Below are 25,647 nucleotides of genomic sequence, written 5' to 3'. Positions count from 1 at the left end.
TCATTTCCTGCTGCCTGGCTCCACACCCTCTACCTTCTGTCCTCCTGCGGAAGCTGGCACGCCTCCTGGCAGGCTTTGCCTCTTCCCCACTCCCTGGTTAGAAGGCTCATACCCCTGACTCACCCATGAGGAGGGTCAAAACCTCAGCACATCATTGTGTGAAGGTTGCTTGGTTTTGCCTGGAAGATAAGAGTGCTGGTGTGGGTTCTTTGTATGGGTGTAGAGAGAGCCACTCTATGGCTGATTAGAGCCATGGTACCAGGACCAGGTGCTCTGTCTGACAGGAGCTGGCTGTCCAAAATGAAGTGGGCCTGATCGATAACCCCCTGAAGATTTCCTGGTTGGAGGGACGGCCCCAGGGCGCAGGGGGCCCCAGCCACCCAGGACTGTCACAGGTAAGGAACCAAACCTCCCCTAGCTGGGTCTGCAGGACCTTTTCCCGTGTGGGTTCATCTCAGGGCCCTTTCCTCCCGAGGAGCACAGTGAGATTGGCAGGTTTGTCAACTTAAGCAGGACTGTGGTTCTGTTCTGACTCTTTTCTGTCTCTGAGTGCCAGGGCCCCACCCCACACAGAATTCTTAGATTCTCTCCACGTCCCGGTCTCCTGCTGGGGCTCTCACCATCAACCCAGAGGGGCTTTCCTGGCCCATGGGTTGCTTGGTTGTGGTGTGAAGCATTTGGGGCTTAGATTACCAGCTACTGAAGGGAAGGAAGGGGCAGGCAAGGCGAGCAGCTGCTTCCTCCCCAGCTCCAGGTCTCCAGGTGTGTCTGTGGCTGCCGCACACACAGGCGCCTGCCTACCGTCAAGAGGCAGTATCTCCTTAGAAATAACACTGGCTACCCTGCTGGCCCTGGGGTGAAGTGCATGGTGAAGTGCAGATTTCAGCTGATGTGCACCTGGGGTCTGGCTTAGTCGTCCTCACAGCTCCATGAGGGCTTTTGTTCAGCACAAGGACACCCGGACACCGGCCCTGTTTACACCACCCCAATTTGATGGGACAGAAAACTCTCAGGCCCAGAGCTCTCCCATCTCTGAAATGGCCTTTGGGTCTATGTGGGAGCTGCAGGCTGCTGTGTGCACGGCCACTCTGGGGGTTGGGGGGAGGGCCCCCAGGGATTCGCAAGGGCTTTGCTCTTATTGCCTCAGTCATGCCACCTCTGCTCTCCTGTGTGCTCCTCACCTGGCTGTGAGGATGGGAAGCTCCCTAGGAGTGCATCCCAGATCCTGGGCAGAGGAGGAAGATGAACTGGTGTGAGCCCAACGCGGAACCCTTCTGTAGAGACCTCATTCCCCACTGTTAAGTCCCAGCATTTCACAGCCCCAGATGACACTCCATAGGCCATGTTGTAAAGAACTTTATTCATATATCTTGCGTCCGGAGGGGAGCCTTTCAGCTCAGCGCATCCACACAGAGGAGGGGAGAGAGGGGCCACAGGTTTGGGTATGGAAGCAGTGTGTGTTGAAGCTTCCTCTCCCCCTCTGCCATGCTTGATAAGGCCTGGAGTGTCAAAACCACATGGCCCAGCCAATTTGGGCTCTGGTTTCAAGTCTTCTGGCCAGGCCACAGGGCAGGGCAGTAGCAGAGCCTATGGCCTTGACCCAGGGGGCTCAGCCCTGCACGGCAGTCCCCATCATCGGGGGGTTTGGGCAAGGCAGAGCTCCCCAATCCTGTGGACAGTTCTGGAGACCAGCTGAGCCTCTTTATGGTAACAGCTACGAGTTTCGTGTCCATCCTCTGATCCAGTCCGGTGCTCCCAGGGCAAGAAGGAGGGAAATCTGCCACTCTTTCTGCTACGTTTCCCAAGGGCTCCCATCACTAGTAATTCTGGGAACTCTCCGAGCACCCGTTTGCAAGCCGTGTCTGTGCCTTTGGCTGGCATTCCCTACAGACACCTTCCTCGGGCACCAGGGCATGCTCTGGGCAGCTCTGTTGGCAGTGTGTCTCTCGTGTCTCTTTTCTGGAAATGATTTGTGTGGCCTTTTTCCTGAGTCTACTCTGCACCTCTGTATGCCTCACTCTTCCTACTCTGCCAGCCCTTCCCTCCCCCAGATGTTTCCCCCTGACCCCACCATGGCACTGGTGGCTCCGGGCCCTGGTCTCTGCCAGTGCTGTCCAACAGGACTTTGTCCAGTGATGTTTACATGCAACTGGCGCTGTCCAATGTGGTAGCCGTTAATCACGTGTGGCTGCTGGATATTTGAAATGTGGCCAGTGTAACCAGGGAACTAAATTTTTAATTTTACCTCATTTCAATCTGAACAACCACATGTCCTTAGTGGCTCTTCCCTCAGGTCTCCCCACTTTCCTCTTTGGCCTGGGTCAGACCACTTTTGCCTAGACCTGCCCTGTAACGTCTCTCTATAAACAGTGGCTTCAGAGGAGCTGCTGCAGGGCACCCATCTGATCTGCTCAGTGTGAGTCCTCCACTCCCTGACTCACCCCTGGTGCTCGCCTCCTCCTCTGCTGGCCTCTGCCTTGTCCCCGTGGTTACAGGCATGGCCTCCCTTCCCCAGCTTAGCCAGCTGCCTTCAGGGCTCCCGCCAGCAAGTACCCCCTCAAGACATTTCCTCCGGCTTGCCTCTGTCCCTCTGTCCCTCTGCTCCAGGATAACCTGGAAGACTGTTCAGGACCCGGAAGGAAGGCAGGATCCTGGATTTCTGTCCCTACCTTTTTCTTAATCTGCAACTGTATCCTTCTTCCCTGGGCCTCCAGGCTTCCAGCTCTTCCAGTTACCCCACCTCTGCCTTCCATGCACTCCATTCAGAAGCTAAGTTCATTGGGAAATTGCTCCCTCAGCATCTGTAGAACTTCCTCAAGAAGCGAAATCCCCAGGTCCACTTTGAAGGAGAAGAAGGGATCATTCAGGTCTGGGGCAGGTGTCTTCTGGAAGGGGGGAGTGTCCAAAAGGTCCTCTTCAGAGTAGCGGTGGAGGGTGCCCGCCAGGGAGAGCGCCGAGGGCAGGGTAGCCGTGTAGGCAGCAGTGTAGGCAGGTGGGGGCTCCAGGATGTTGGGGCAGCTGGAGCTCTCTCGGTACAGGCGAGGAGGCTTGGGTGGGGCCAGCAGGGTGGCCCGGGGCTGCTCGTCCCCCCACAGAGGCAGGCGCCGTCCATCTGGCCTCCCTCGAAGCTCCCGGATGACCTCTCGGTTGCTGTACTCCTCGTGATCCCCGCCAGCCGTGCTGGCCTGGCTGAGCACGCTGCCCTGTCGCTGGAGTCGTCTCGGCCGCCCCAGGCTCAGCCGCTTGAAGAAGGAGGCGTTGCGGAAGGAGCCTTTCCGCCAGGTCTCCATGGCACCCAGGGGAGCCAACAGACAAGCTCCGTACCTCAGCAGCCCAGTTCAAGAGTTGCCAGGGAGCATTAGGTCCCCACTGGAGCAGTGAATGGCAAGAATCAGGGAGACAGCCCTAGTGGTCTAGAAGCATCTTGGATGGTGGGAAGGGGTCCTGGAAAGAGGGCACTTTTGTCCAGGAGAGTAGAGAACCAGGAGTTCCTGGTGACAGGAGTTTCCCAGAGGGACAGGAGTGGCCTGGTTACTTGATAGGGTAATGGAAAAAAAAAAAAAAATCCCAAGAGGAAGAAGCAGCACTTACTGGAGCCGGAGTGAGGGCAGCGCCTGTGGTGTCAGAGATGGATCTCTGTGGTGCGAGAGTGGCCTGTGCTGCTTCCCCAGCGCCTGGCTCCTGGTGGTCCTAAGTTCACCTTCCCTCCCTGGCCCCTGTGCCTGGCTCTAGGGCAGCACAGGGCCAGGCCTCTCCACGGCGGCTCCCGGGCTCTGATTAGTAGCTTGGCTGTTTGTGCCGGTGTGTGGCAGTGGGGAACGTGTTATTGTTTTCAGGTGACTCAGTCAGGTGGGAAGCTGGGTTTCATGCTCTTAGATAATTGCGGCATCCGCATGCAGGGATTGGGCCAGCCGTGGCCAACACCCCAAGGCACAGGGAAGCTTAGGATTCCCCTGGGGACTTTTGGGGGGCAGCCCTGCTTTGTGTGTCACCACGTTGCCTCCTTTTGCCCCACAGCCCCACTGCCCTGGGCCCTAGCTGGTGGGCCTGCTCCCCAGCTGCCCCTTCGTGTGTCTGGGCGGGAGGAGCTCGGGGAGGGTGGGAGTTAATTGAAAGGCAGGCATGTGGAACAGTTGTTGGGGAAGGAAGAGAGACCTGTCACTGGTGTGGGTGACTCAGTCCTGGGGCCTGGTGACAGGCCCTCATTAGCCAAGCCTGCAGGTATGGGGGGTGGGGGTGGGGCAGAGGGTGTGTTAACGGGAAGCAGCCCCATGTCTATAAAGGGCTGGCTCCTCCCAGGGCTGGGCTCAGGGCATGCCAGGGTGACTCTTAAGTTTTCTCAGCAGTGCAGCATTACCTTGGGGAGGGAGAACTGCCCTCTCCTGGGCCTAACACCCAGTCTGGTGGTTCCTCATCTTCCTCGATTTCCTCCGGTAGCCTCAGGGCCAGAGAGAGCAGTTGAGGGCCAGTGTCCTGTGGCCTCCTCTCCCGCCACACTCCAAGCCTTCCCCTCAGGCCTCTTGGGCCTTATTCGCGGTCCCTCCTCTGCGGAAAAGGCCACACAGGGCTGCCCTGAATTGTCAGCAGTACCCTGGGCCAGCCTTAGGTGCGTGGGCCTGGCTGGGAGGACAACTCTCCTGGAAGCTGCTGCGGCTGGAAGCAGCAAGGCTGGCACTATTCCGAGAAGCAGGGGGATCAGGGCTGAGTAACACTTCCTGGTTCTGTACACCCTTTACTTCATACCACTTGGCCAAGGCCTGGCATCTTAACCCCAGCCACTCCCTTCTTATCCCCCAGGTCACTGACCACTGAACTCTCCCCCTGGATAATTCCATGAGTGCACACTCGAGTGGTGTACCAAAGAACAGGGCTTAGCAGTGTGCTCTGCCTTGCAACCCCCCCCCCCGGCCCGGCTCACTTCCTGGCCAACTGGGGTGGGCTTCCCGCTTCACACCACTCCAGCTGTACTGACGGAAGAAGTGATTTAATTCCCACTGCAGACCTTATCAGGGTGTGGGCTTGGTGGATCAAGTCTCCTGTAGAGCTGCCTCCCCACCCCACAGCCTTGGCCCATTGGATTGCTTGTTTATTATTCTTTTGATTGTTGATATATAGCACTCTTTAATCCCCCGCACTGTGCTGGCAAGATCATAAAAGAAAAAGGCACGGGCCCTGCCCTCCAGCAGCCCTGGTGTGTATTTCTAAGAGGCAAACGGCTTCATGCTTGTTTCTCTCCTTCTAGGGCGGGCTGACAGAGGCTGGGTCCAGGGTAGGGCTCCCTTCTCTCATGTCCCACAGGAGCCAGACCACAGGGAGGTGGGCAGCTGGGAGGGGGCGGTGCTGTCGCCTCCACCTGGCAAAGCGGAGTGGATTTCTGTACCTCGGGACAACCCCTTCACTGCAAACCTGTGAGAAGCAGGAGCCACGGGTAGAGGAAAGGAGTGTCACATGAAGGCCGGAGAGGAAATGGAGGGAGACAGGGCCTGGCTGGAACACGAAGAAGTGATTCAGCCCAAGAAGCTGAAGCAGGGCTGACTGTTGATGGAAGGCCTGCGGGGAGGGGGGTTGAGAGCTGCTGGAGATGGCTTAGAGGGGAGCCAGCAGAGAAGTCCCGGGCATCCTCACTCCTTGCCTCAAGACCTTAGCTCTGTGTAGACCCAGTCCTCCAAGTCTAGATTCTGTGTGGCTGTGCCCTGCTGCCCTGACCATCTCCTGTCCCCCTCTGTCCGCCAGGGCTCAGTGCTGTCCGAGAGGGACTATGAGAGCCTCGTCATGATGCGCATGCGCCAGGCCGCTGAGCGGCAACAGCTGATCGCCCAGATGCAGCAGGAGGACGAGGTGGGGCAGCCCACATAGCCTCCTGCCTCCAGCCCACTCCCCTCCAAAGCCCTCGTCTTCCACGGCACCAATAAAGTTTGGGTTTTTTTGTTTTTTGTTTTTTCCAAGAGTCTACCTCTATTGCCTGTGTGGACGTAGGGTGCTGGCTTGCCCAAGCATGGCCCTGGTTTCTGGGCTCTGCCTGAGAGGGTTCCACCCAGGCCTGGCTCCCCTCCCAGGAGCGGGCAGACCCCCAGGGAGGTGCTCCACACAGAGTCAGTGGGGCAGCAGCACAGAGGAGCAACCACTCATCACAGTCCTTTATTGGCTTGGACTAGCTACGCAGGACCCTCCCGCCCAGTCCTGGGGCCATGCTCCTCACGGGCTCCCAGTTTCTGGCCGGGGACAACCTGGCTCTCGTGGCTCCCACAGAACATGGCCTCCTCCAGGGCTCTCGGGCCCAGAAGCTGGAGGGGCTGCTGGGAGCACCAGGGCAGCGGCCCTGCCCTCTCCCACCGGCCGAGGCAAGTTTCAGAAAAGGCCATTCATTGCCCGGTGGTGCTGGGCTGAGGAAAATGACAATTTGGGAAGAGAGGGGCCGGGCAGTGAGTGAACGGGGACTCCGGATCGGGGGCCATGGCAACCGCTCAAAAGAGGGGTGTGCCGTCTGCTCCTCAGCGTGAGAGGGTCACTCCTTGTGCAGGCACCACACCAGCGTCTGGCCCACGCCTGTCATGCTCAGCACACGGAAGCCCTTGCGTTCCAGTTTGTCCAGGACTATTCGAGGAGGGTCATTAACAAAGTACTCACAACTGTGAAGAGAAGGGGAAGAGGGGACAGCATGAGGGGATATACAGCACAGGCTCCCCAAGTAAAACTAGTATCTGCTGATGACCAGGCCTTGTCAGGAATCCTAGTAGTGACTGACATTTGCTGGGTGCCTTCCAGGTGCCAGGCTAAGTGCACATTCCCCACCCCCTCCCCAGCCAAGCGCTTGGCTTGCATATCTTCTTTCTTCTTCCCGATACCCTAAGGAAGGTACCATTATTATTCCCATTTTATAATTATAAATATAAAACTTGGAGGGCTAAGTAGCTTTCCAAATGTTATTGAGATCCTAGAACCCATGTTAGTCTGATGACAGCCCCATGTGCCCTGGGCCGCTGCACTATTCTGGAGGAATGGCCTGTTCTCTCCAGGGTCCTCCCCCAAGGCTCTGCCCCCTCTTGTTGCCCTGTCTGTCCTGCAGTCTTGGAGGAACAGGTTGGCCCCTAATAGTGGCTCTGGGTGCTGCTCTCTAGCACGGAGAATGCTTGCTGTCCCTTCTTTCAGGGTTGTCGATCAGATAAAGGGCTCAAGCCCCAAGCTGGGCATCTCAAGACAAATGGCTCATGGTAAAGGAATGGGGCTGGCTTCAGCCCTCCAACCCTGACCCAAGGGCCCGGGTCCAGCCTGCCTCCCCTTTCCCCTCTTTGAGGCTCATTCTGCCAACCCTTCTCACGAGCTCCAAGGCAGCAGCTGAGCTGAAAGTAGGACCCAGGCTGCCTGCTGCCTGTTTCTAGAGTTCAGCTTTCTTAACTCAGCCAGCTCTTCAAGAGAGAGACTTTTCTGTGCCTATCTTTGGCTTGATGGGGTCCAGCTCCAAGATGAGAGGGCAGAGTAAAGAACAGTCCACTTATGGAGTCCTGCACCCAGCTGGACTGGGTCCTGGGGCTCCCTTGTGAAGGGAGGCCCAGTGAGAATGCTTTCAGAGCAAGCCTGGGGGCTGCGGTAAAGCCACAGACGGGACTGACCCTATAGAAGACAGAACCCCAGGATGCAGGCACGGCCTCTGAGGCTGGGCGGTGGCATCGTCCCTGGGCTTCGTTTTGTTAAAGGAAACGGACAGGTTTAGGGGCTGGCAGGGAGATCCTGAAGAATGCCACTACTTACAAGTTGTTTCCCAAGACGCTTCTCTTTGAGGCCCCCAGATACCTCATCAGCTCTGGATCTGAGTGCTCATCGCCCACCATGGTAGGGCCCACCTCCTGCAAGGTAAGCCACAGTGGCTGCTTGGCTGGCGGCCTGGGAGAGGTGGAAGGTCTCTCTCCTTCCTCCCCTGCCTGCTGGCCCTGAGCCAGTTTCAGGTCAAGGCTGGAGAGTGTGGTGAGGAAACTCACTGGCCCTCAGTGATCAGGCCAGGCCATGTGAGGCCTCCCCAGTCCCTCCAAGCTGAGCTGGTCATTGCCCAACTGCTGGCAACTTCCTGCCAAGCATCACTACCCGTGTCTGTGTGTATCAGAATCACCTGGAAAACAGAAATGAAAACATGTCCATACAACTTGTACAGGAATGTTCATAGCATTATTTGCAAAAACTAAAATGTGGAAACAATCTAAATGTTTGTCAACAGATGAATGCATAAATAAAATGATACAGCTACACATGCGCTGGATCTTATTTGGAAAAAAAAAAGAATAAAGACAAATACATGCTACAATATGGAAGAACCTTGAAAACATGTAAGTTTTCAGAAACCAGACACAAAAAGACGACATATTGCCATAGAAATGGTAACCTATGGTTATCTAGGGCTGGGGGATTTGGGGGAAAATGAGGAATGACGGCTAACATGCATGGTATAGGTATAGGTTTTTTGAAGGTGATGGAAATGTTCTAAAATTGATTATGGTGATGGCTGCACAACTCTTGAGGATGCTTTAAAAAACATTGAATTGGGGGGCGCCTGGGTGGCGCAGTCGGTTAAAAACATTGAATTGGGGGGCGCCTGGGTGGCGCAGTCGGTTAAGCGTCCGACTTAGCCAGGTCACGATCTCGCACTCCGTGAGTTCGAGCCCCGCGTCGGGCTCTGGGCTGATGGCTCAGAGCCTGGAGCCTGTTTCCGATTCTGTGTCTCCCTCTCTCTCTGCCCCTCCCCCGTTCATGCTCTGTCTCTCTCTGTCCCAAAAATAAATAAACGTTGAAAAAAAAAAAAAAAACATTGAATTGGGGGCGCCTGGGTGGCTCAGTCGTTAGGTGGCCGACTTCAGCTCAGGTCATGATCTCACCGTCTGTGAGTTCAGGCCCCTTGTTGGGCTCTGTGCTGACTGCTCAGAGCCTGGAGCCTGTTTCAGATTCTGTGTCTCCCTCTCTCTCTGACCCTCCCCCGTTCATGCTCTCTCTCTCTGTCTCAAAAATAAATAAGCGTTAAAAAAAATTTTTTTTTAAATAATAAAAAACTAAAAATAAAAAACATTGAATTGTACACTTTAAATTCGTGAGTTCTGTGGTATATGTATGCTATACATCAGTAAAGCTGTTCTATTAAAAAAAAAAATCACCTGAAGAGCACCGAATTCCTAAGCCCCAGGCTTAGTATTTGGGGAGTTCTGGGGAGGGGCCCAGGAGTCCACATTTTAACAACTGCACAAGTAACTGATTCTCAAGCCACTGCCCTAGGACACGGCCAAGACCCCTCCTGTCACGCGGTGAGCTCTCCTGTTGTCTTCACCTCCAGAGAGTTGTGCACCCGCTGATGGATCACCAAAGCACTGGGGAGTGGGAAGAGGCGGAGGTGCCCAGTTAAACTATTCTGAAGTTAAAAAGGGATTCCTGGAGGCACCAACTCTGCCTTGGACGACGAAATTGCATCCAGAAAAAGGGGCATCACTCTGACTCCGGAATGGTCTTCCCACCTCTAACCACAGGGCCTGTCTCCTCCTTCTGTCTTTCCTAAGGGCTCAGGGATAGCTCTTTCTGGAAGTGCCTGAGGGCCAGGCACTTGACAGGTGTTTTGGCGCCTCAGCACGTCCTTTTCTTTTTCAAACCTCTTTTCCCCCATGTATTTGCACTCCCACCACCCCCACCTCCAACCCCTGCGGAGCGGCTCTGTGTAGGGCCGTGGTTGCTGCGCCATGAGACCAGGGGTTCCTGGCTTCCTCGGGCGGACAGGTAGGTCAGAAGCCGCAAGCCCCCGGAGTTCCCTCCGCCGCGGGGATGCACGCACCCCGCCCCCTTCGCGGCCCTGGAAGCACCGGGCCGGCCAGGACTCCCCGAGTCCGGCGCTCCGGGTTGACTTGGTTCCGCAGCCTCGGCTCCTCCGCCCGAGGGGGCGTGTCCCGGGCGGCTTCCGGATCCAGTCACTGGCAAGCGCTGCCTCAGAGGGAGGCGCCAAGGTGCAGTCGCAGCCCCCTCGGCCCGGGCCCGGCCCGAACTCTGTCCAAGTCGCCGGGCGGCGGGTACTCACCATGCGGATCTGGGTGCTGATGAGCAGGTAGGGCATGGTGCGCGCGTCCCTGCCAGGCTCCCACCCAGGGCTTTGGGCTCGGCGCCGACGCCAGCCCCTCAGGCTCCGGGACTCCAAGCGGCCGCCCGGAGTCCAGTTACTCCAGCTCTGGCCTCGGGCGACACCAATCCCAGTGCGCCCGGCCCGTGACAGCCGCGGCCGGCCAATCAGGAGCGGGCGCTCGTGACGCGCCCCGGCTCGGGGCGATTCGGGGCCCGCCTCCTGCACTCAGGGCCAAGCTGCTTCTGCGGGTGGTCCAGGCAGACGGAGGGGTGCGGGTTGCGGAGGACGCTCCCGCACCCGCGGCCTGGAGTAGGGGGTGACCCGCGGGGCTCGGCTGGCTGCAGCGAGCTGTGGTGCCAAGCGTGCGTGTAGAGTGTGCGCCCTCTTTCTTGCAACACCTCCAATAGTAGGTTCCAAAGTCCTGCTGGTCCCCAACCCGCGTCCCTGTGAAGCGGAGCCGGGAGCAGTTGGCTATCCTGTTGAAGCCTCCCAAGCTCCAGCCCACCCCACCCAGGCACACCTCTAAAGGCTTTAGCGGATTCCCACTTTCTGTCCCCAGTAAACGTTCTCCGTCCGCGCCCAGGAGAAAGCAGTGGGAGGCTTGTGGCAGCAGCTAAAATACCCGTGTGTACTGCGCATTTCCGCCTCCCTGACTGTAATTCCTAGTACAGCAGCGGAATCTTGCGTTTCTGTGGCCCCATTGGTAAATGTGTAAAGGAACTGAGCGCTTGGCTGTGTGCCAGTCCCGGAGGGATTTAAACCGACGGAATCTGGCCCATGCTTTGGAGAGCTTCCCGCGAAGCTGGAAAGATGAAGCGCACGCGCAGAAAATCACAAGGCAACACCTGGGGCAAAACAAAGTACATCCTTGGCACCAAGCCACCAATGTGGGAGCAGCAAGTGCACCTCGGTGTGTCCACGACCTCATCTAGATGTTTCAAAATATGAAAACTCATGATTCTTTATCTGTCTTGTGATTGGTTCTCTAAAAACAAAGCAAACAGACACAGCCTGTGACCTTTCCTGGCCTTTGAACAATCTTCACCTCTATAAAGGGCACTTAGAGGGCGTGCTCTGTGCCTCCCAGCACTTTGATAGATGTGGAGCTCGCTGTAAGGGAAATAGGCAGTTGTAATCTTACAGGATACTTACTGGTCTAATTTATTATTCCGTACTCTCTACCCACTATTCTACACCTCCAAGACTAACAACTTAGCTGGAGAGATACGACACTCATGCCTGACAAAGGATTTGTTAAACTGACAAAGGATTAATACTCAGGATATATAAAGAACTCCTGCAAATCAAGGATAAATCAGTGGAAAAAAACTTGGGCAGATGACTTGAATAGGCACTTTTCAAAAGAAGGAATGGAAGTGGTTAATAAACCGATAACCTGTTGTTCAATGTCATTAGAAATCCCAGCTACATTTTATTTATTTATTTTCTGTTTAAAGGAAGCTTCACACCCCGCTCAGAACTTGAACTCACAACCTTGAGAGCAAGACTTGAGCTGAGATCAAGAGTCAGACGCTCAACTGAATTCGGCTCAGGTCATGATCTTATGGTTCGTGGGTAAGAGCCCGTTGAGGCTTTCTGCTGTCAGCACGGAGCCCACATCAGATTCTCGGTGTCTCCCTTTCTCTCTGCCTCTTCCCTGTTCTTGCTCTCTCTCTGTCTCTCGCCTTCTCTCTCTCAAAAATAAATAAAACATAAAAAAAAAAAAGAGTCAGATGCTTAACTGAGTGAGCCACCCAGGTGCCCTTCAAGCTACATTTTATTTTTAAATTTTTTTTTAACGTTTATTTATTTTTTTGGGACAGAGAGAGACAGAGCATGAACGGGGGAGGGTCAGAGAGAGAGGGAGACACAGAATCGGAAACAGGCTCCAGGCTCTGAGCCATCAGCCCAGAGCCCGATGCGGGGCTCGAACTCACGGACCGCGAGATCGTGACCTGGCTGAAGTCGGACGCTTAACCGACTGCGCCACCCAGGCGCCCCTTCAAGCTACATTTTAAACCACAATAAGATAACTTTATTTATTTTTTTTAATGTTTATTTGTGTTTTTTTGAAAGAGCGCGAGTGCGGGAGTGGCAGAGAGGGAGATACAGAATCCCAAGCAGCCTCCAGGCTTTTGCTCAACCAACTGAGCCACCCAGATGCCCCAATAAGATACTACTTTAATGATTTACTAAATAAATAAATCTGTAAACACTGAGTATGGGCGAAAAGGTCTAACAACAGAAACACTACTGTTGGGATGGCAAAGTGTTATGATTGATACAATCACCCTGGAAAACAATTTGGCATCATCTAGCAAAGTTGAAGTTGTGCATTTGTATGATCCAGCCAAACCGTTTCTGGATAAACCTCAAGAAAACTTACTCATCAGGATACATGTGCAAGAATATTTATAACAGCACTGTTTGTAATTAGCATAAAAATGGCAACAGTTTTTATGCCCATCAAGAGTAGAGTATCTGGTTGATTAATACAATGGAGACTGCATAGCAATGAAAAATGCTAAGTGAAAAAGTAAATCATGGGAAAACATATGCTAATTCTACTTAAAGCTCTAAACTTGCAAAACTAAACAATATATTGTTTGGGGATGAAAAATATATAGGGTTAAATTATACTTCTATTAAAAATATGTGATTAAATTGCAAAGACAAGGGAATGATAAATATCATATTCAGAGCAGTGTTTACCTCTGAGAGAAGTGAAAGGAATCGGGTGGGGACAGCCATGTAGGAGTCTTATAAGGCAGAAGTGATGTTCTCTTTCTCACACTAGGACCCGGGTGCTAAGGGTTATATATGTCCTCAATATTTATTGTTTTACATGTATTATACATATTCTTTTATAGCCATTAAATATTTAATTTAAAATATTAAATTTTTTAAGTTTATTTATTTATTTTGGAGAGAGAGACAGCACACAACTGGGGTGGGGGAAGGGAGAGAGAAAGAGAGAGAGAATATCACAGGCAGTTTCTGTACCATCAGCACAGAGCCTGACAGGGGGCTCACACTCACAAACGGTGAGATCATGACCTGAGCCAAAACCGAAACTAAGATGCTTGACCAACTGAGCCACCCAGGTGCCCCTAGGAAGAATAATTTGTTAAGTAAGTAAGTGTTAAGTATGTTAATGGTTAGACACAGAGAGTAGAGCCATAGTCCCAAGACACTTGGCTATGTTGCCTCTCTTGGGAGAGCCAGGTAGATGAGGCTTGCCTATTCTGGTCAGAGAGGAGGACAGGAATCTGGGGTCTGCTCTGCTGTCCTCTCTCAGGCTGGACTGGGCCTGGGAGAAGACAGGAAGGCAGTGCAAATCTCAGGCTGCCAGGGCTTTATTACATTTGAAAAACTGGTCTGCAGATGCCACATAAGATAGAGAGCTCCATCCAGAATCAGCCCCCCCACTGCTCATTGCTCTGGCAGCCACATGCCCGTACGATAACATCTTTAATATCCAGGGGGAAATGAATTCCTCTGCTTGGTCTGCCCATCTGGCCTCGCCTCTTGCCACAATCAGTTTATCTGGCAGATCTTCCTCTCCTGCAGAAAGAGGAGAAATTGTTCTTCCACAACTCAGCTTTTCATCATGAAAGCATTGTCTAAGTGGCAGGGCCTGGATATTGGTTATTCCTTCTTTCCTTCCTTCCTCCACATTCAGCTTCTGTGGGTGGCTTCTGCTTTGGAGCTGTGCTAGGCTCAGGGCATGTAGAGATAAACTGAGCATGAACCCTATCCTGGAGGAGTGAACACTCCAGTTGGGTAGCCAGGCTAGAAAGCAAATAATCATGGAACCAAGTGTAATAGAGGTAACAAAACCTCGGGAGCAAAGAAAATAAAAAGATGAAGTCCACCAAGGTGGTGGGCTGGAAAGATTCCCCAAAGGAAATGAATTTTTATTCTCTCCAAAAGTTAACATTTTTTTAATGACTGAAGAAACACATGCAGGGGCACCTGGGTGGCTCAGTCGGTTGAACGTCCGACTTCGGCTCAGGTCATGATCTCACAGTCCGTGAGTTCGAGCCCCACCTCGGGCTTTGTGCTGACAGCTCAGAGCCTGGAGTCTGCTTTGGATTCTGTGTCTCCCTCTCTCTCTGCCCCTCCCCTGCTCATGCTCTGTCTCTCTCTGTCTCAAAAATAAATAAAAACATTAAAGAAAAAAAAGAAACACATGCATATCTCAGAAAAGTGAGAAAAAATAATAGAAAAATTATATTAAAAACACTCTTCTCACTACCAAGACAATTATAGTTAGTGTATTTCAGGAGATACTATTTGAACTGAATCCTTAAAAATGAGTAGGAGGTATTGGTAAATTTCTACTCCTTAAGCTGTGGGTGGGAACCTTGTTGCCTTTAAATTGTTCTTTATAATGTATATATACATTAAATGTACTCTCTTATTTGTAAACTATCTCACAATTAAAAGGTAAATAAATATCTAGTCAAGGGGCGCCTGCCTGGCTCAGTTGGAGGAGCATGTGGCTCTAGATCTTGGGGTTGTGAGTTTGAGCCCCAAGTTGGGTGTACTTACAAATAAAATCTTCAAAAATATATGTATATAATATCTAGTCAAGGATTTGAGGAGGGCTGCTGTAGATATTTCAGTTGTCACTAAATTTTAACTTGCAAGAAATGCTGATGATAACACTGGAATCATAGTCCTCTAGTTTTGTTTTGAAAAAAAATTTTTAGCGTCTATTTTGAGAGAGAGAGTTCAAGCATGAGCAGGGGAGGGTCAGAGAGAGAGAACCTCGCATGGACAGCACCGAGTCCAATGCAGGGCTCGTACTCACGAATTGTGAGATCATGACCTGAACTGAAATCAAGAGTTGGTCGCTTAACCAACTGAGCCACCCCGGTGACCTATGTATTTTTAGTGTTTTAAATTGCAAGAAGTTGCATAAAATCACAAAAGTGGATTATAAAATTTTTTTAATGTTTTTATTTATTTTTGAGACAGAGCATGAGCAGGGGAGGGGCAGAGAGAGAGGGAGACATAGAATCTGAAGCAGTCTCCAGGATCTGAGCTGTCAGCACAGAGCCCGACGCGGGGCTTGAACTCACAGACTGAGATCATGACCCGAGCTGAAGTTGGAAGCTCAACCGACTGAGCCACCCAGGCACCCCTATAAAAATCAATAGGCCATGGTGGTGTTAAACTGAAAAAACAAAACTGCCAGTTATTTCACCAGCAAAAACAGGTTTATTCAGGAATAGCAGAGAATTGTAATCCATGACAAGCAAGCTACAGCAAAACCATAGGCAAGTTCAACAAAGGAAAGGAATGTTATTTTATGGAGAGGAAAGAGGAAGTTGGGAGGAGTTGTTCTGAACATGAATCCACTGGAAAGAAACAAGAGTTTAGGTGATGACGGTTTCTCTTTGGCTGAGTTGCAGGGGTAGTCGATTTATTGTAGGAGATGCAATCATCGTACATCCTTCTCTGTTGGAGCCTGTGTTTGATGATTCTCTTCTGTTGCTATTCTTCTGTTATGCGTCTATAATTGACAATTCTGCCTGTAATTGACATAAAGTGGAATGGTTCCCCCTTCCAGCCTTCCCTTCTAATATCCTCTGTCTACTGTAGAGGTTTCCCTTTATTAATTTTCACAGTGGGCACAGAAATCCTGATGAATACAGATTTTTAAAAAATGAAATGGTATCTGAACGAATATAAGCAATTAGAGATCAACTCAAGTTTCAGCCTCACCCAAAGATTTAAAAAATGTTATCATTAGAGGAATGAATGTCATTTACATTCTGGAAATGGAAAAACAGTTTATAACCCTGTTGATTAAGGTACTACAGACAATGCAAGGTTTAAGATTTTTTTTTTTTTAGTGCTGGGGTTTGCATCTATTATATCGTTAAGTGTCAGCAGGGAGAAGCTGCCCCTGATGACTCAGGGACCTCTTGTGAGTAACCAACAATTTATCTGGTCTAATTTGAACTGCCAAAGGTGCTATCTAGTACTTAGTAAATGGTTCGAGTAAAAAATGTATGAACAGAGGAGATTGGCTAGCTCAGTCGGTTAAACTTGGGACTCTTGATTTTGGCTCAGGTCATGGTCTGGTTTGTGGGTTCGAACCCTTCATGGGGCTGTGCGCTGACAGGGCCAGCCTGCCCCGAATTCTTGCTCACTCTTTCTGCTCCTCCCGCGCTCCCTGCCCACCCCCCAGGCAATAAATAAATAAACATTTTTAAGAATGCATGAAGAGGGGCGCCTGGGTGGCTCAGTCGGTTAAGCGTCCGACTTCAGCTCAGGTCACGATCTCACGGTCCGTGAGTTCGAGCCCCGCGTCGGGCTCTGGGATGATGGCCCAGAGCCTGGAGCCTGCTTCCGATTCTGTGTCTCCCTCTCTCTCTGCCCCTCCCCCAGTTCATGCTCTGTCTCTCTCTGTCTCAAAAATAAATAAACGTTAAAAAAAAATTAAAAAAAAAAAAAAGAATGCATGAACAAATTAAGCCAAAATCAAATAAAGTCTGAGTTATGACAGAGCGTCAAGGAAAGGCGGGAAGGGGGTGGTGTTTTCCAGATAGATGATGGGTCAGGCAGAAGCAACAATAGACGCAAAGAGAAAGACATTCGGGAATAGCAGGAAAACTGGTGTGACTGGAGGGAAATGGAACCTCAACTGGCCAGAATGTGGTACTGCTGGAGTATCCGACCCAGAAGTCTCTCTGCTCTTTCCCTCTCCACCTCCCTCTTTGGTTCCCCTTTCCCGCTCCCAGCTGGCACCGCCCCCTGGAAAAAGCAAAGGCGGAGGCAGAGCCTCAAGCGGTCATCTCTCCGCCCCTTCCTAAAGGCGCGTGGGGCTGCTGGCGCCGCTTGATGACGTCACGGTCATTGACAGTGAGAGGCCGCGGCCGTGGCTGCTGTCCCCGTGGTTTCGAGCGGTCGGGTAAGGGTCTGAGTCGATCTGCTGCCAGCCAGGGTGCCTTCCGAGGGCGCGGGGGAGGCCCGAAGCTTGCAGCCGGGGCGGCGGGTTTGTTGTCTGCAGTGTCGTGGGAGGGAGTTGGAGGCCCAGGAACCTGACTTTGAGATCAGGGCTGCGGGTGTGTTGGACAGGAGGCTGCGTCCAGGTTAGGTGAGAGGCGCGTCAGTCCCGTACAGGAGTCTGGCGGAATCCTTAGGGTCCAGACGGGGATGAGGGTAGTCGGGAGCTCAGGTTCTGGACAAGGAGATATCTCCAGGGGCTCGGCCTTCGGGGTGGGTGGACCACGCTCACGAATCTCTCTCCCCCTGCCCGCCTGCTTCCAGTGGCTCACGTGGGCTGCAGATGAAGCATGTCTAGACTGGGGGTCTTGGGCGGCGCCCAGGCCGGGTTGGGACTGTTGCTGGGCACCGCCGCGGGCCTTGGATTCCTGTGTGCCCTTTACAGCCAGCGGTGGAAACGGACCCAGCGCCACGGCCACAGCCAGAGCCTACCTAACTCCCTGGACTACACACAGACCTCAGAGCCCGGACGCCAGGGTAGGTAGGAGCCGGTCCCCTGAGGCCACAGTCATGGTTGACGAATGGGCCTAGGGTCCGGGATGCGTTTAGCAGGACAACGGAGTGGGGGTGCATGAGAGTTTCACCTTTTTGTAGTTTATTGAAAAGGAAAGCAGTCTTCCTCTTCTCTTCTTCTTCATATAATTCCAGGAAAGTATATTGTGAAATTGTTTAGCTTTCAGGCTTAGTTCAGGCCACAACGTGCTATGTGTGTATAAAAGGCACTTGCTTAGTGGTGGGTGAAGTGTTTAATAAGTAGAGAAAAAGTCCAAAAGAAGGCAAAAGGGAAAACTAATCTTATGGGGATTGAGTCTTGAGACTTATGTATTAAATTATGTATTAGAATTTGAAGGGAACTTAGAGACTATTCAGGGTTTTTTTAATCCTTCTTAGGAGAAAATTGAGACTCAAAAAGATTATGTAACTTTACTGAGGTTGTCACAGAGCAATTAAGTGGCAGGGCTGGGCCTGGTCACCTGGTCCTGTGGACTTCCACAGCATGGAACTGGGAGTGCATTTACTGCAATTGAAGCTGAATGTGGCTGGCTTCCAGCCACAGCTGAAATGGGTAGTGCTTTCGTTTTGCAAAACTTTGACCTTAAGTCATTTGACCAAAGCATCTAGGGCTGGTTCAAGCCACTCTCCTCATGTGTGTGTAATAGAGGCACATTCATATCCTCTCACCCCATGTTAGTTGGGAATGGGTGTTTTCTGATTGCCAAATGCCAGATGGATTGGAAAAGTTAGTTTTAGAAGAGTCTTCAAATAGTTATCAACTTATTTAGTTTAAAGTTTATTTATTTTGAGAGAGGGTTGAAGGGGCAGAGCGAGGGAGGGAGAGAGAATTACAAGTAGGCTCCACACCATCCTCACCGAGACCACTGCGGGCTGGAACTCACTAACTGTGAGATCATGACCTGAGCAGAAATTGAGAGCCAGACACTTAACTGAGTCTCCCAGGCACCCCTAGAGTTATCAATTTAGATTGCACCTGTTGGCCAGCATTTTATAAGCTGCTGCTAACCTAGTATTGTGAGTGTGCTAGTCTTTCCTTTTTTTCCCTTGTGGTTTGTTTGTAACTTCTTAGCAGTTTTTCTTCTGCTATTTGGAGAAAGTGGCATGTTCCCAGAGACCTTTCTTTTTTAAAATTTTATTTAATCTCTACATCTGAGGTGGGGCTCAAACTCCACCCTGAGATCAAGGTCGCATGCTCTTCCTATCAAGCCAGTGTGTTCACGCCTCTCCCCCAATCTTTCTTGCTCTATGCTTTTTTAAAAAATTTTTTAATGTTTAATTTTGAGAGAGAGAGAGTGAGCAAGCACGTGCACACAAGTGGGGGAGGGGCAGAGAGAGAAATCCGAAACAGGTTCCAGGCTGTCAGCACAGAGCCTGATGCGGGGCTTGAACCCATGAACTGCGAGATCATGACCTGAGCTGAAGTTGGTTGCTTAACCTACTGAGCCACCCAGGTGCCCCTCTTGCTCTTGAATGCTGTTGGGTATGTATTGTAATGGGGACCTACACTGTCACTAGATGTCCTTGAACACATTTATGCTTGCCTGGACTGTGGGTCCTGCCTTCCTAGTTCTTCCCTATTTTTACATTTTCCAGGCCAATTGCCTTAGGTAGCTACCAGATGTTAGCATTTATTGTTGGAATTTACCCGAACTCAATTGAGGGCTTGGTAATGGTGTTTTTCCCATGGGGTGTGGATGGGGTATTCCCCGTATACCTTTGCTCTTAGTAACTGCCCCTTTCTTTGCCCTTCTATGATGGTGTTAAATGAAGAGGAGCTCAGAGTTGTCTTTGCTATTCTTTGTGAAATGAAGGATCAGAATTTGAGTTCAATTTTAGTTTTGCTGTGTGTTGAGTATCGACTGCCTGGTATTTGAGAGCTAGGCATGTAAGGGGTTTTGTTTTCCTTTGGCAGGGCAGGTGTCCTGCCTTTTGGGTACTAAAGTCTTGCAAGCATTTTACGTTACCTGCCTTGCTGTGGAAGGTTCTTGGAACAGAGTGGGCTCTTGTTTATAGATTGAGATCTTGGAATTTTTTTTCTTTGAATAGTCACTTGAGACTTGTTACCAGGACCTAACCTGTGAACCTATACTGTCTGAGCCTCAAGGGTTTTTGTAAATTGAGCTCCAGTGAGAAGCAAGTGTTCTTGAATTCCAGGTCCAAGATCTTTTCCTCACTCTATCTCATGAGTGTCATTGTCTGCTGTCATTCCTTCAGTGAGGCCTTTGCGGGCAGTCCCAGGCGAGGCTGGAGATGGTGCAGTGCTGCCCAGCCTTCGACGTGAAGGGCAGGAGGAGGTGCTGGACCGCCTGGACTTTGTGCTCAGCAGCCTGGCGGCCCTGCGGCGGGAGGTGGAGGAGCTGAGGAGCAGCCTGCAGGGGCTTGCCGGGCAGATTGTTGGGGAGGTCCGGTGAGTGATGCAGCCTTCTGTCCCACCTCGCCCCCGCCCCTCAACTTTTCCCAGCCCCTATAGCTTTTCAGCTGAGCCATGTCCTGGCCTTTGCTGCCTGTCCCTAAGAAGAAGCCAGTTTTACAGCTTCTCCCATAACTGCCAGGGAAGCTGTATGCTTGGTACCTTGCCTTCCGTAAGTTCCTTGCTGCTTTTGGGGCCTCGTGGTCTGTGGGAGCAGCTGAAATGCTTTGTTCTGACTTACCTGGTGTGCCCAATGGGGCTGGGCCAGGGAGCTGCCCTTCTTGTTCTCCTAAGGGTAGAGACCCAGGATTTTGTCCATTCTTGGCCATTTAATGAGCAGCAGTAGTTAAGAGCTTCCCTCGTGGGGAAGGGAAAAACAGGCAGGCTGGGGCCTGATGGCACCCTCTCTAAAGGGGCCTACTTTTCAGATCCCACATGGAAGAGAGCCAGAGAGTGGCTCGGCGGCGGAGATTCCCTTTTGCCCGAGAGAGGAGTGACTCTACTGGCTCCAGCTCTGTCTACTTCACGGCCACCTCAGGAGCCACATTCACAGATGCTGAGAGCGAAGGCGGGTGAGTTTTTTTCTCCTGGAGGCAGTTGTGGCTTCAGCTGGATTATGTTTTGTGAAAATATTAATTTATATAGAAAATTCACACTGAGCTGCATGAATAATTTTTGGAACAAGGTAAGGGTATAAATGAATAAAGCACAGAATAGGTTAAACAAGAAAAACCATCTACCTTATGTCACACAGCCAAGTGGAATGTTAACAATGCTTGATGCTTGCATCTGTTATTTTCCTCTGAGCAGGTTTTTTTACAGTTACCATACTATTTTTTTATTTTTATTTTTCCTGTAACATTAGTTGGGCATTTTCCTGTGTTATCATAAGGCTTTATAATTTTTTTTAAGTGTATTTTGAGAGCAAGGGAGGGGCAGAGAGAGAGAGGGAGAGAGAGAATATCAAGCAGGCTCCACGCTCCCAATGTAGAGCCCAACATGGGGCTTGAACTCAGGAACCACAGGATCATGACCTGCGCTGAAATCAAGAGTTGGACGCTTAACCAGCTGAGCCACTCAGGCACCCCTATATATTTTAATTAAGTAGGCTCCATGCCCAATGTAGGGCTTGAACTCCCGACCCTGAGATCAAGAGTCACACGCTCTACTGATTGAGCCAACCAGGCGCCCCTATTACAAGGACTTTATAAGCATTGTGTTATGACTTTATTTCCTGCATTCAGTGGCTGGGCCAGGTTTACAGAGCCCTCCAAGCACCAGTGGTGCTCCCCTCTCCTGGGAGCTCCTGTGTTCCCACACGGGAGGCTTGCTCATGCTCCCTTGGCATCTTCACAGGTGGGAGCTGACTGTCCCAAGTACTTGGTAGCTTAGCACTTCTGACCGTAGGCCTTACTGTGATATGGGCAGCAGGCAGGAGTCTGGTGGACAGCCTCCAAACACGGTCAGGCTAAGGGCTTTTCGATTTTAAGCCAATAGTGCCATTTTGAAACTTCTGTGTCAAGGACGGAGTCTGAATGAACATTTTTGTTGTGCCTGATGCTGTCACTGGCAGCTTCTGCCCTTGTCTATTGCTGGCTCCAGTCATCTAGGTGGCCTGAGATCTCAAGCCTGACCTTTCTTCCTCCTCAAGAAAAAGAGTGGCACAGAGAACAGCCCAGCCTTATGTGGGGACAGAAGGGCTGATTTAATTATAAACATGCACACAGCCATTCAGCAGTGTTTTTTAGCTGAAACACCTTATGATAGTAACTACTGTTCATTTTTCCTGTGACAGCACGCTAAGTACTTTAGAGGCATTTCCTCACCTAATTCTCACAGGGATCCTATGAAGTAGATGCTGCTCTTCTCCCTGTTTCACACATGGAGACTTGAGGCTTAGTGAGGTTTGATGCCTTGCCCAAGGTTATACAGCTACTGAGTGCAGGCTCAGCTGGGCTCGTCTGCAGGGGTAGAGGGTCTGTGATTAGGAGGGTCTGTGATTTAAGGCCTGGCTTGGTGGTTGGGGCATAGAAAAGCTTTTTCAGGAAGAAATGTTCCATGCAGCCCTTGGGAGTTCTTCCCATGGACTAAAGAGCTGCCACAGCTCACTGCCCAGGAAAGACCTACCCATACTATCCACAGCTGTAGTATCTGTTGAGTACATCTTACTCAGAAAATTTCAGCCTCATTTTCTTGTTTGGGCCATTATATTCTCCTGCCTGTCCTCATTGGTTTTCTAAGAAAATTAAGAATGATATTATTACTCTCTTTTTCGATATTACTGCCATGGGGTATCTGTGCTGGATTTGATTATTGCTCGGGCACCTCTTGCTACAAGCTTTAGTCCTCCACTTCTGACTACTGTTGTTGGGGTTGTCTGATCCTTGTTATCTGTATTGTCAAGGGCTCATGGACATGGCCCCTTTCCATTTACCTAATACTTCTGCCTGTTTCCAGAAGGATGTGTTAGAGGAGGGGGCAAAAATGGAATTCATGTTTGACACATCTGGACTGAAAAGAAAGAAGGACAAAGTGGACCCTGAGACTTAAGGAGCATCTCTGTGCAACCCATTTTTAGCTGGTCACTGGAGGTGGGGAAACTGATGTTTGTAAGAGGGTAGAACAGGAGAGGTCACAGCTCTCCCCAAGATCAGGATGTAGAACTCAAGACTCTTAATGATGATTTTAAGAAGTTGTACAAACTTCTGGGAAGAGTGAGAGCCAGGGTGTTTAACCAGGGAGGCCTGTGGGTGCTTCACTGCTTGGAGTGCTCATTGGGGCTCCCAAGGCCATAAAGGGAAGGACAGGCCCATCAGCCATCTGTGATGGGACAAGAGGAAGGGTGGCTTTCTTAATTATAGCTCCAGCAAGCTCAGCCCATGACCGATCGTATGGCACGTAGAAGCTGATGGTGGCTCGTGGTGCAAGACTCTGGTTTAGCTTGCTGCTATCTGGGGCAGTGGCCATGGTGGATAATTCTTTTTGCCGTGGTCAGTGCCATATAGGCCAAGGGGGGGTTTTGGGAGGAGACCATAAACCCTGCAATAGCTTTGAACATGTGGGACCAGGGAAGGAGTGCTTCTTTGAGGGATGAAATGCTAAGACTATTTGATGCCCTACTCCCCTAAAAGCTGTATTGCCTTTTTCTTCCAAATAAAGGAGCAACTTTGAACTCCCAGGGGATCGACTGAATGTGGCAGAGGCAGAATCGCCATGTGGGTTCGTGAGCTTGTTCCCTGAGCATTGTACCAAACACAGCTTTAGTTCTTTCCTGGTCAAAACGCAGCTTCCCCTAAAACACCAGCTCCTCCAGCAAGCCTTCCCAGGCATCCCAGCCAAGAAGGATTGCCTACAACCCCATTGCCACCCCTCCTTGGGCATTTATCACCTCATTTAGGTTGGTCTTATCTCCCTCACCAATTAGTCTCCCATGCCTGGTTGTCTTTGAATGTTTTAGCTCAGCCCTTCTAATGGGGTTTAGGAGGAGTCAAAGAAACTTAATCGTCAGAAGAAGGGGATATGCGTGTAACTGAGTCCTTGATCACTGACTTGGGGGCTCTCCTCAAGGGCTGGAGTAGGGTAGCTCTAGCCTCCTTGCTTCGAGGGAGCCATGGATCCTCTACCTTGTATGGGAACAGTGTGTTCCACCCAAGGGCACAGCTCCAAAGAGACTTTTCAAAGGTCCCTGCTGGTCCCTGCCAGTCCCCGGTAGACCTCAAAAGCCTCAGGGCATGTTAAACAAAAGGCACATCTCTCTCTCTCTCTCTCTCTCTCTCTCTCTCTCTCTCTTCTCTCTCCTGTCTGATTTCTCCAAGGCCTGGACTGGTGGTCTAAGCGTGAGAAAATGGTATCACTGTAGAGACGTAGCCCCTGTAGCTGAGCCCTGGCAGTTCACAAGGCTGATGTCTGTGCTTGAGCAATAGTGTCTGCCCACCCACTGCATGCCAGCCAGCCAGGTTGCAAATTAGTGAGGCAGAGCAGAGCTCCCTGAAGCGAGGCTGAGGTGCAGTCAAAGGCCTCCTCACTGTTTAGCCTCACTGCCTCACAAGGACCCACCAGCTCTCACTCCGTGGGTGGCAACAAAGTCCCTCCTGACCACTCCTTTTCTTCAGCCATGTGAGCTCTCTGGAGAGACTATGCAGATGCCTCTGCTGTAAAAGGGGTAAGGGTAGGGGTCCCTCCCTGGGAGACTCCTCATTAGAACTCCTAATTGGAGGGGGTTCAGCAGCAGGCAATGGTGTCTCCCCTTCTAGCAACAGGAAACACGAGACTCCAGCTCTTTGTCCCAGGTAACCCATTTACCCATCTTGCCTTTGGGCCTGGCTGGCATGAGTAGAGGCACTAGTAGACTCTGATTTGATTTTCTCATTTGGGGCAGGCTATTGTCCAAGCTGTAAGAATTGGTTAGGAATTTCTCTAGGCTGCCTGTGTGTGGTCTTGTTCATCACCAGCCAGGTTGGTTTGTAAAATCCAATGCCACTTTTCCTTGTCCCTTTAATTTCTGAAGTTTTTACTGCACATTGCTAGAGGAGAAAGAACTTGGGTCACATTACTCAGCAAGGTGAAGTTAGGTTTTCAATACCTTACAAGTTCCCGTAGTAGCTGATCCTGGGACGCTTCATTAGATGAGTCTGGAAGCTCCTTGATAAAGCAGCATGGATGGGGCACTAGGTCTGGTTGCTCATTTGGTACTTCTGGATGGAGCTTCACTCCTTGCTGTCTGGCTTTCTGACCTACAGCTCTCAGCCCAACTTTAAGTGGTCTTGTATTGTCTTGATTTGTAGGTCTCCCTCTCATCTCTTCTTCAGCCACAGGTATCCTGTCCCTATCTTTCATTCCGGGATGGAGGAAGTCTTATCCCTAAATGGCCCTAAGATCCTCCTTGTGCTTAGGAACCTTTTGGTTCTGACAGAACCTGCTTTGCCTTCACTCAAGTCTGGAGGTTGCTCTGGTGTCGGGTTCTAGCCCTTGAAAGTCGTACCTTCTCAGTTTTTGTCTGAGTCAGCTGGTGGTTAGGGAGAACATCCCAATCAGCTGCTAATGAAGCCAAGAGTAACTTGGCCTCCTCTTCAGTGAGTGCATCAAGGTTGGGGGCTCCTAGGAGGCATTTCTTACGGTGGCCCCAGAGATACCTTTCCAGGGGGTTCTGTTTGGATCTTCCTCCTCTCCTGATTCCAGCTGCAAAGTGGCCTTTCCCCATCCCTGGCAAGTTCCTAAGGTTTCCAAGGGCTACTCCTATTGTGGTTTGGGTTTGGCTGCTGACTTAGGAGAGAGGTGTACCTTGAATTGAGAAAGAAAACGTTGCTATTTGGGCTGCCCGTGGCCTCGGAGGCTGGCACCCAACCACATTGTTTGTGGCAGGTGCTTTTGGCTGCTAAAACAAAAATGATTGACAGGCCCTTAGCCTGGTGAGAATCTAGCTCAGGAGATCAGTTCCACCTACATTATAGTTTTTATCTTAAGTATGTCTTTTTTTACTTATAAGAATATATGCTCACTAAAGCAGTCCTGTATATTAAAAAATACAAAAAAGATTACCTTTAATTCTTCTACCCTGAGATCTACTAGCAGTATTTTGGTACATTACTTTTTTTTTTTTTTTTTTTTTTTTTTTGGG

The 25,647-nt window shown here is 50.9% G+C and overlaps 4 protein-coding genes across 7 annotated transcripts in view; 2 read left to right on the top strand and 2 right to left on the bottom strand.

Moving 5' to 3' along the window:
- Positions 1–5,940, top strand: part of DNAJC17 (DnaJ heat shock protein family (Hsp40) member C17) — a 43,071-nt gene extending 37,131 nt beyond the window's left edge. Inside the window, exons 10-11 of the mRNA XM_040492315.1 lie at positions 285–395; positions 5,734–5,940. Of these exons, the coding sequence (XP_040348249.1) occupies positions 285–395; positions 5,734–5,856 (234 nt within the window). The 3' untranslated portion in view covers positions 5,857–5,940. The remainder of the gene's footprint in view (positions 1–284; positions 396–5,733) is intronic.
- CUNH15orf62 (chromosome unknown C15orf62 homolog) lies at positions 2,217–5,740 on the bottom strand. Its single transcript, XM_040492316.1, has 2 exons — positions 3,592–5,740; positions 2,217–3,491 (listed from the first exon to the last, which is right to left on the bottom strand). The coding sequence occupies exon 2, from the start codon at positions 3,288–3,290 to the stop codon at positions 2,763–2,765; it is 528 nt and encodes a 175-aa protein (XP_040348250.1). The 5' UTR covers positions 3,291–3,491; positions 3,592–5,740; the 3' UTR covers positions 2,217–2,762.
- A 182-nt stretch (positions 5,941–6,122) lies between the features above and the next one.
- On the bottom strand, positions 6,123–10,249 carry GCHFR (GTP cyclohydrolase I feedback regulator). Its single transcript, XM_040492319.1, has 3 exons — positions 10,043–10,249; positions 7,750–7,844; positions 6,123–6,629 (listed from the first exon to the last, which is right to left on the bottom strand). The coding sequence occupies exons 1-3, from the start codon at positions 10,076–10,078 to the stop codon at positions 6,506–6,508; spliced, it is 255 nt and encodes an 84-aa protein (XP_040348253.1). The 5' UTR covers positions 10,079–10,249; the 3' UTR covers positions 6,123–6,505.
- A 6,625-nt stretch (positions 10,250–16,874) lies between these two features.
- Positions 16,875–25,647, top strand: part of RMDN3 (regulator of microtubule dynamics 3) — a 19,619-nt gene continuing 10,846 nt past the window's right edge. For 2 of the 4 annotated variants that reach the window (XM_040492302.1, XM_040492301.1), the window contains exons 1-4: positions 16,875–17,009; positions 17,369–17,581; positions 19,835–20,027; positions 20,459–20,602. In XM_040492302.1, coding sequence (XP_040348236.1) covers positions 17,395–17,581; positions 19,835–20,027; positions 20,459–20,602 — 524 coding nt within the window. In that variant the 5' untranslated portion in view covers positions 16,875–17,009; positions 17,369–17,394. Of the gene's footprint in view, positions 17,010–17,368; positions 17,582–19,834; positions 20,028–20,458; positions 20,603–25,647 lie in introns of those variants that run through there. The other 2 variants (XM_040492304.1, XM_040492303.1) reach the window with 2 other exon arrangements.

The sequence above is a fragment of the Herpailurus yagouaroundi genome, unplaced genomic scaffold (assembly GCF_014898765.1).
Source record: "Herpailurus yagouaroundi ecotype Mexico unplaced genomic scaffold, PumYag 184, whole genome shotgun sequence".
In the NCBI taxonomy this organism is placed as follows: Eukaryota; Metazoa; Chordata; class Mammalia; order Carnivora; family Felidae; genus Herpailurus; species Herpailurus yagouaroundi.
The sequence above is the reverse complement of the archived record's forward strand: the minus strand, read 5'-3'. Positions and strand labels throughout refer to the sequence as shown.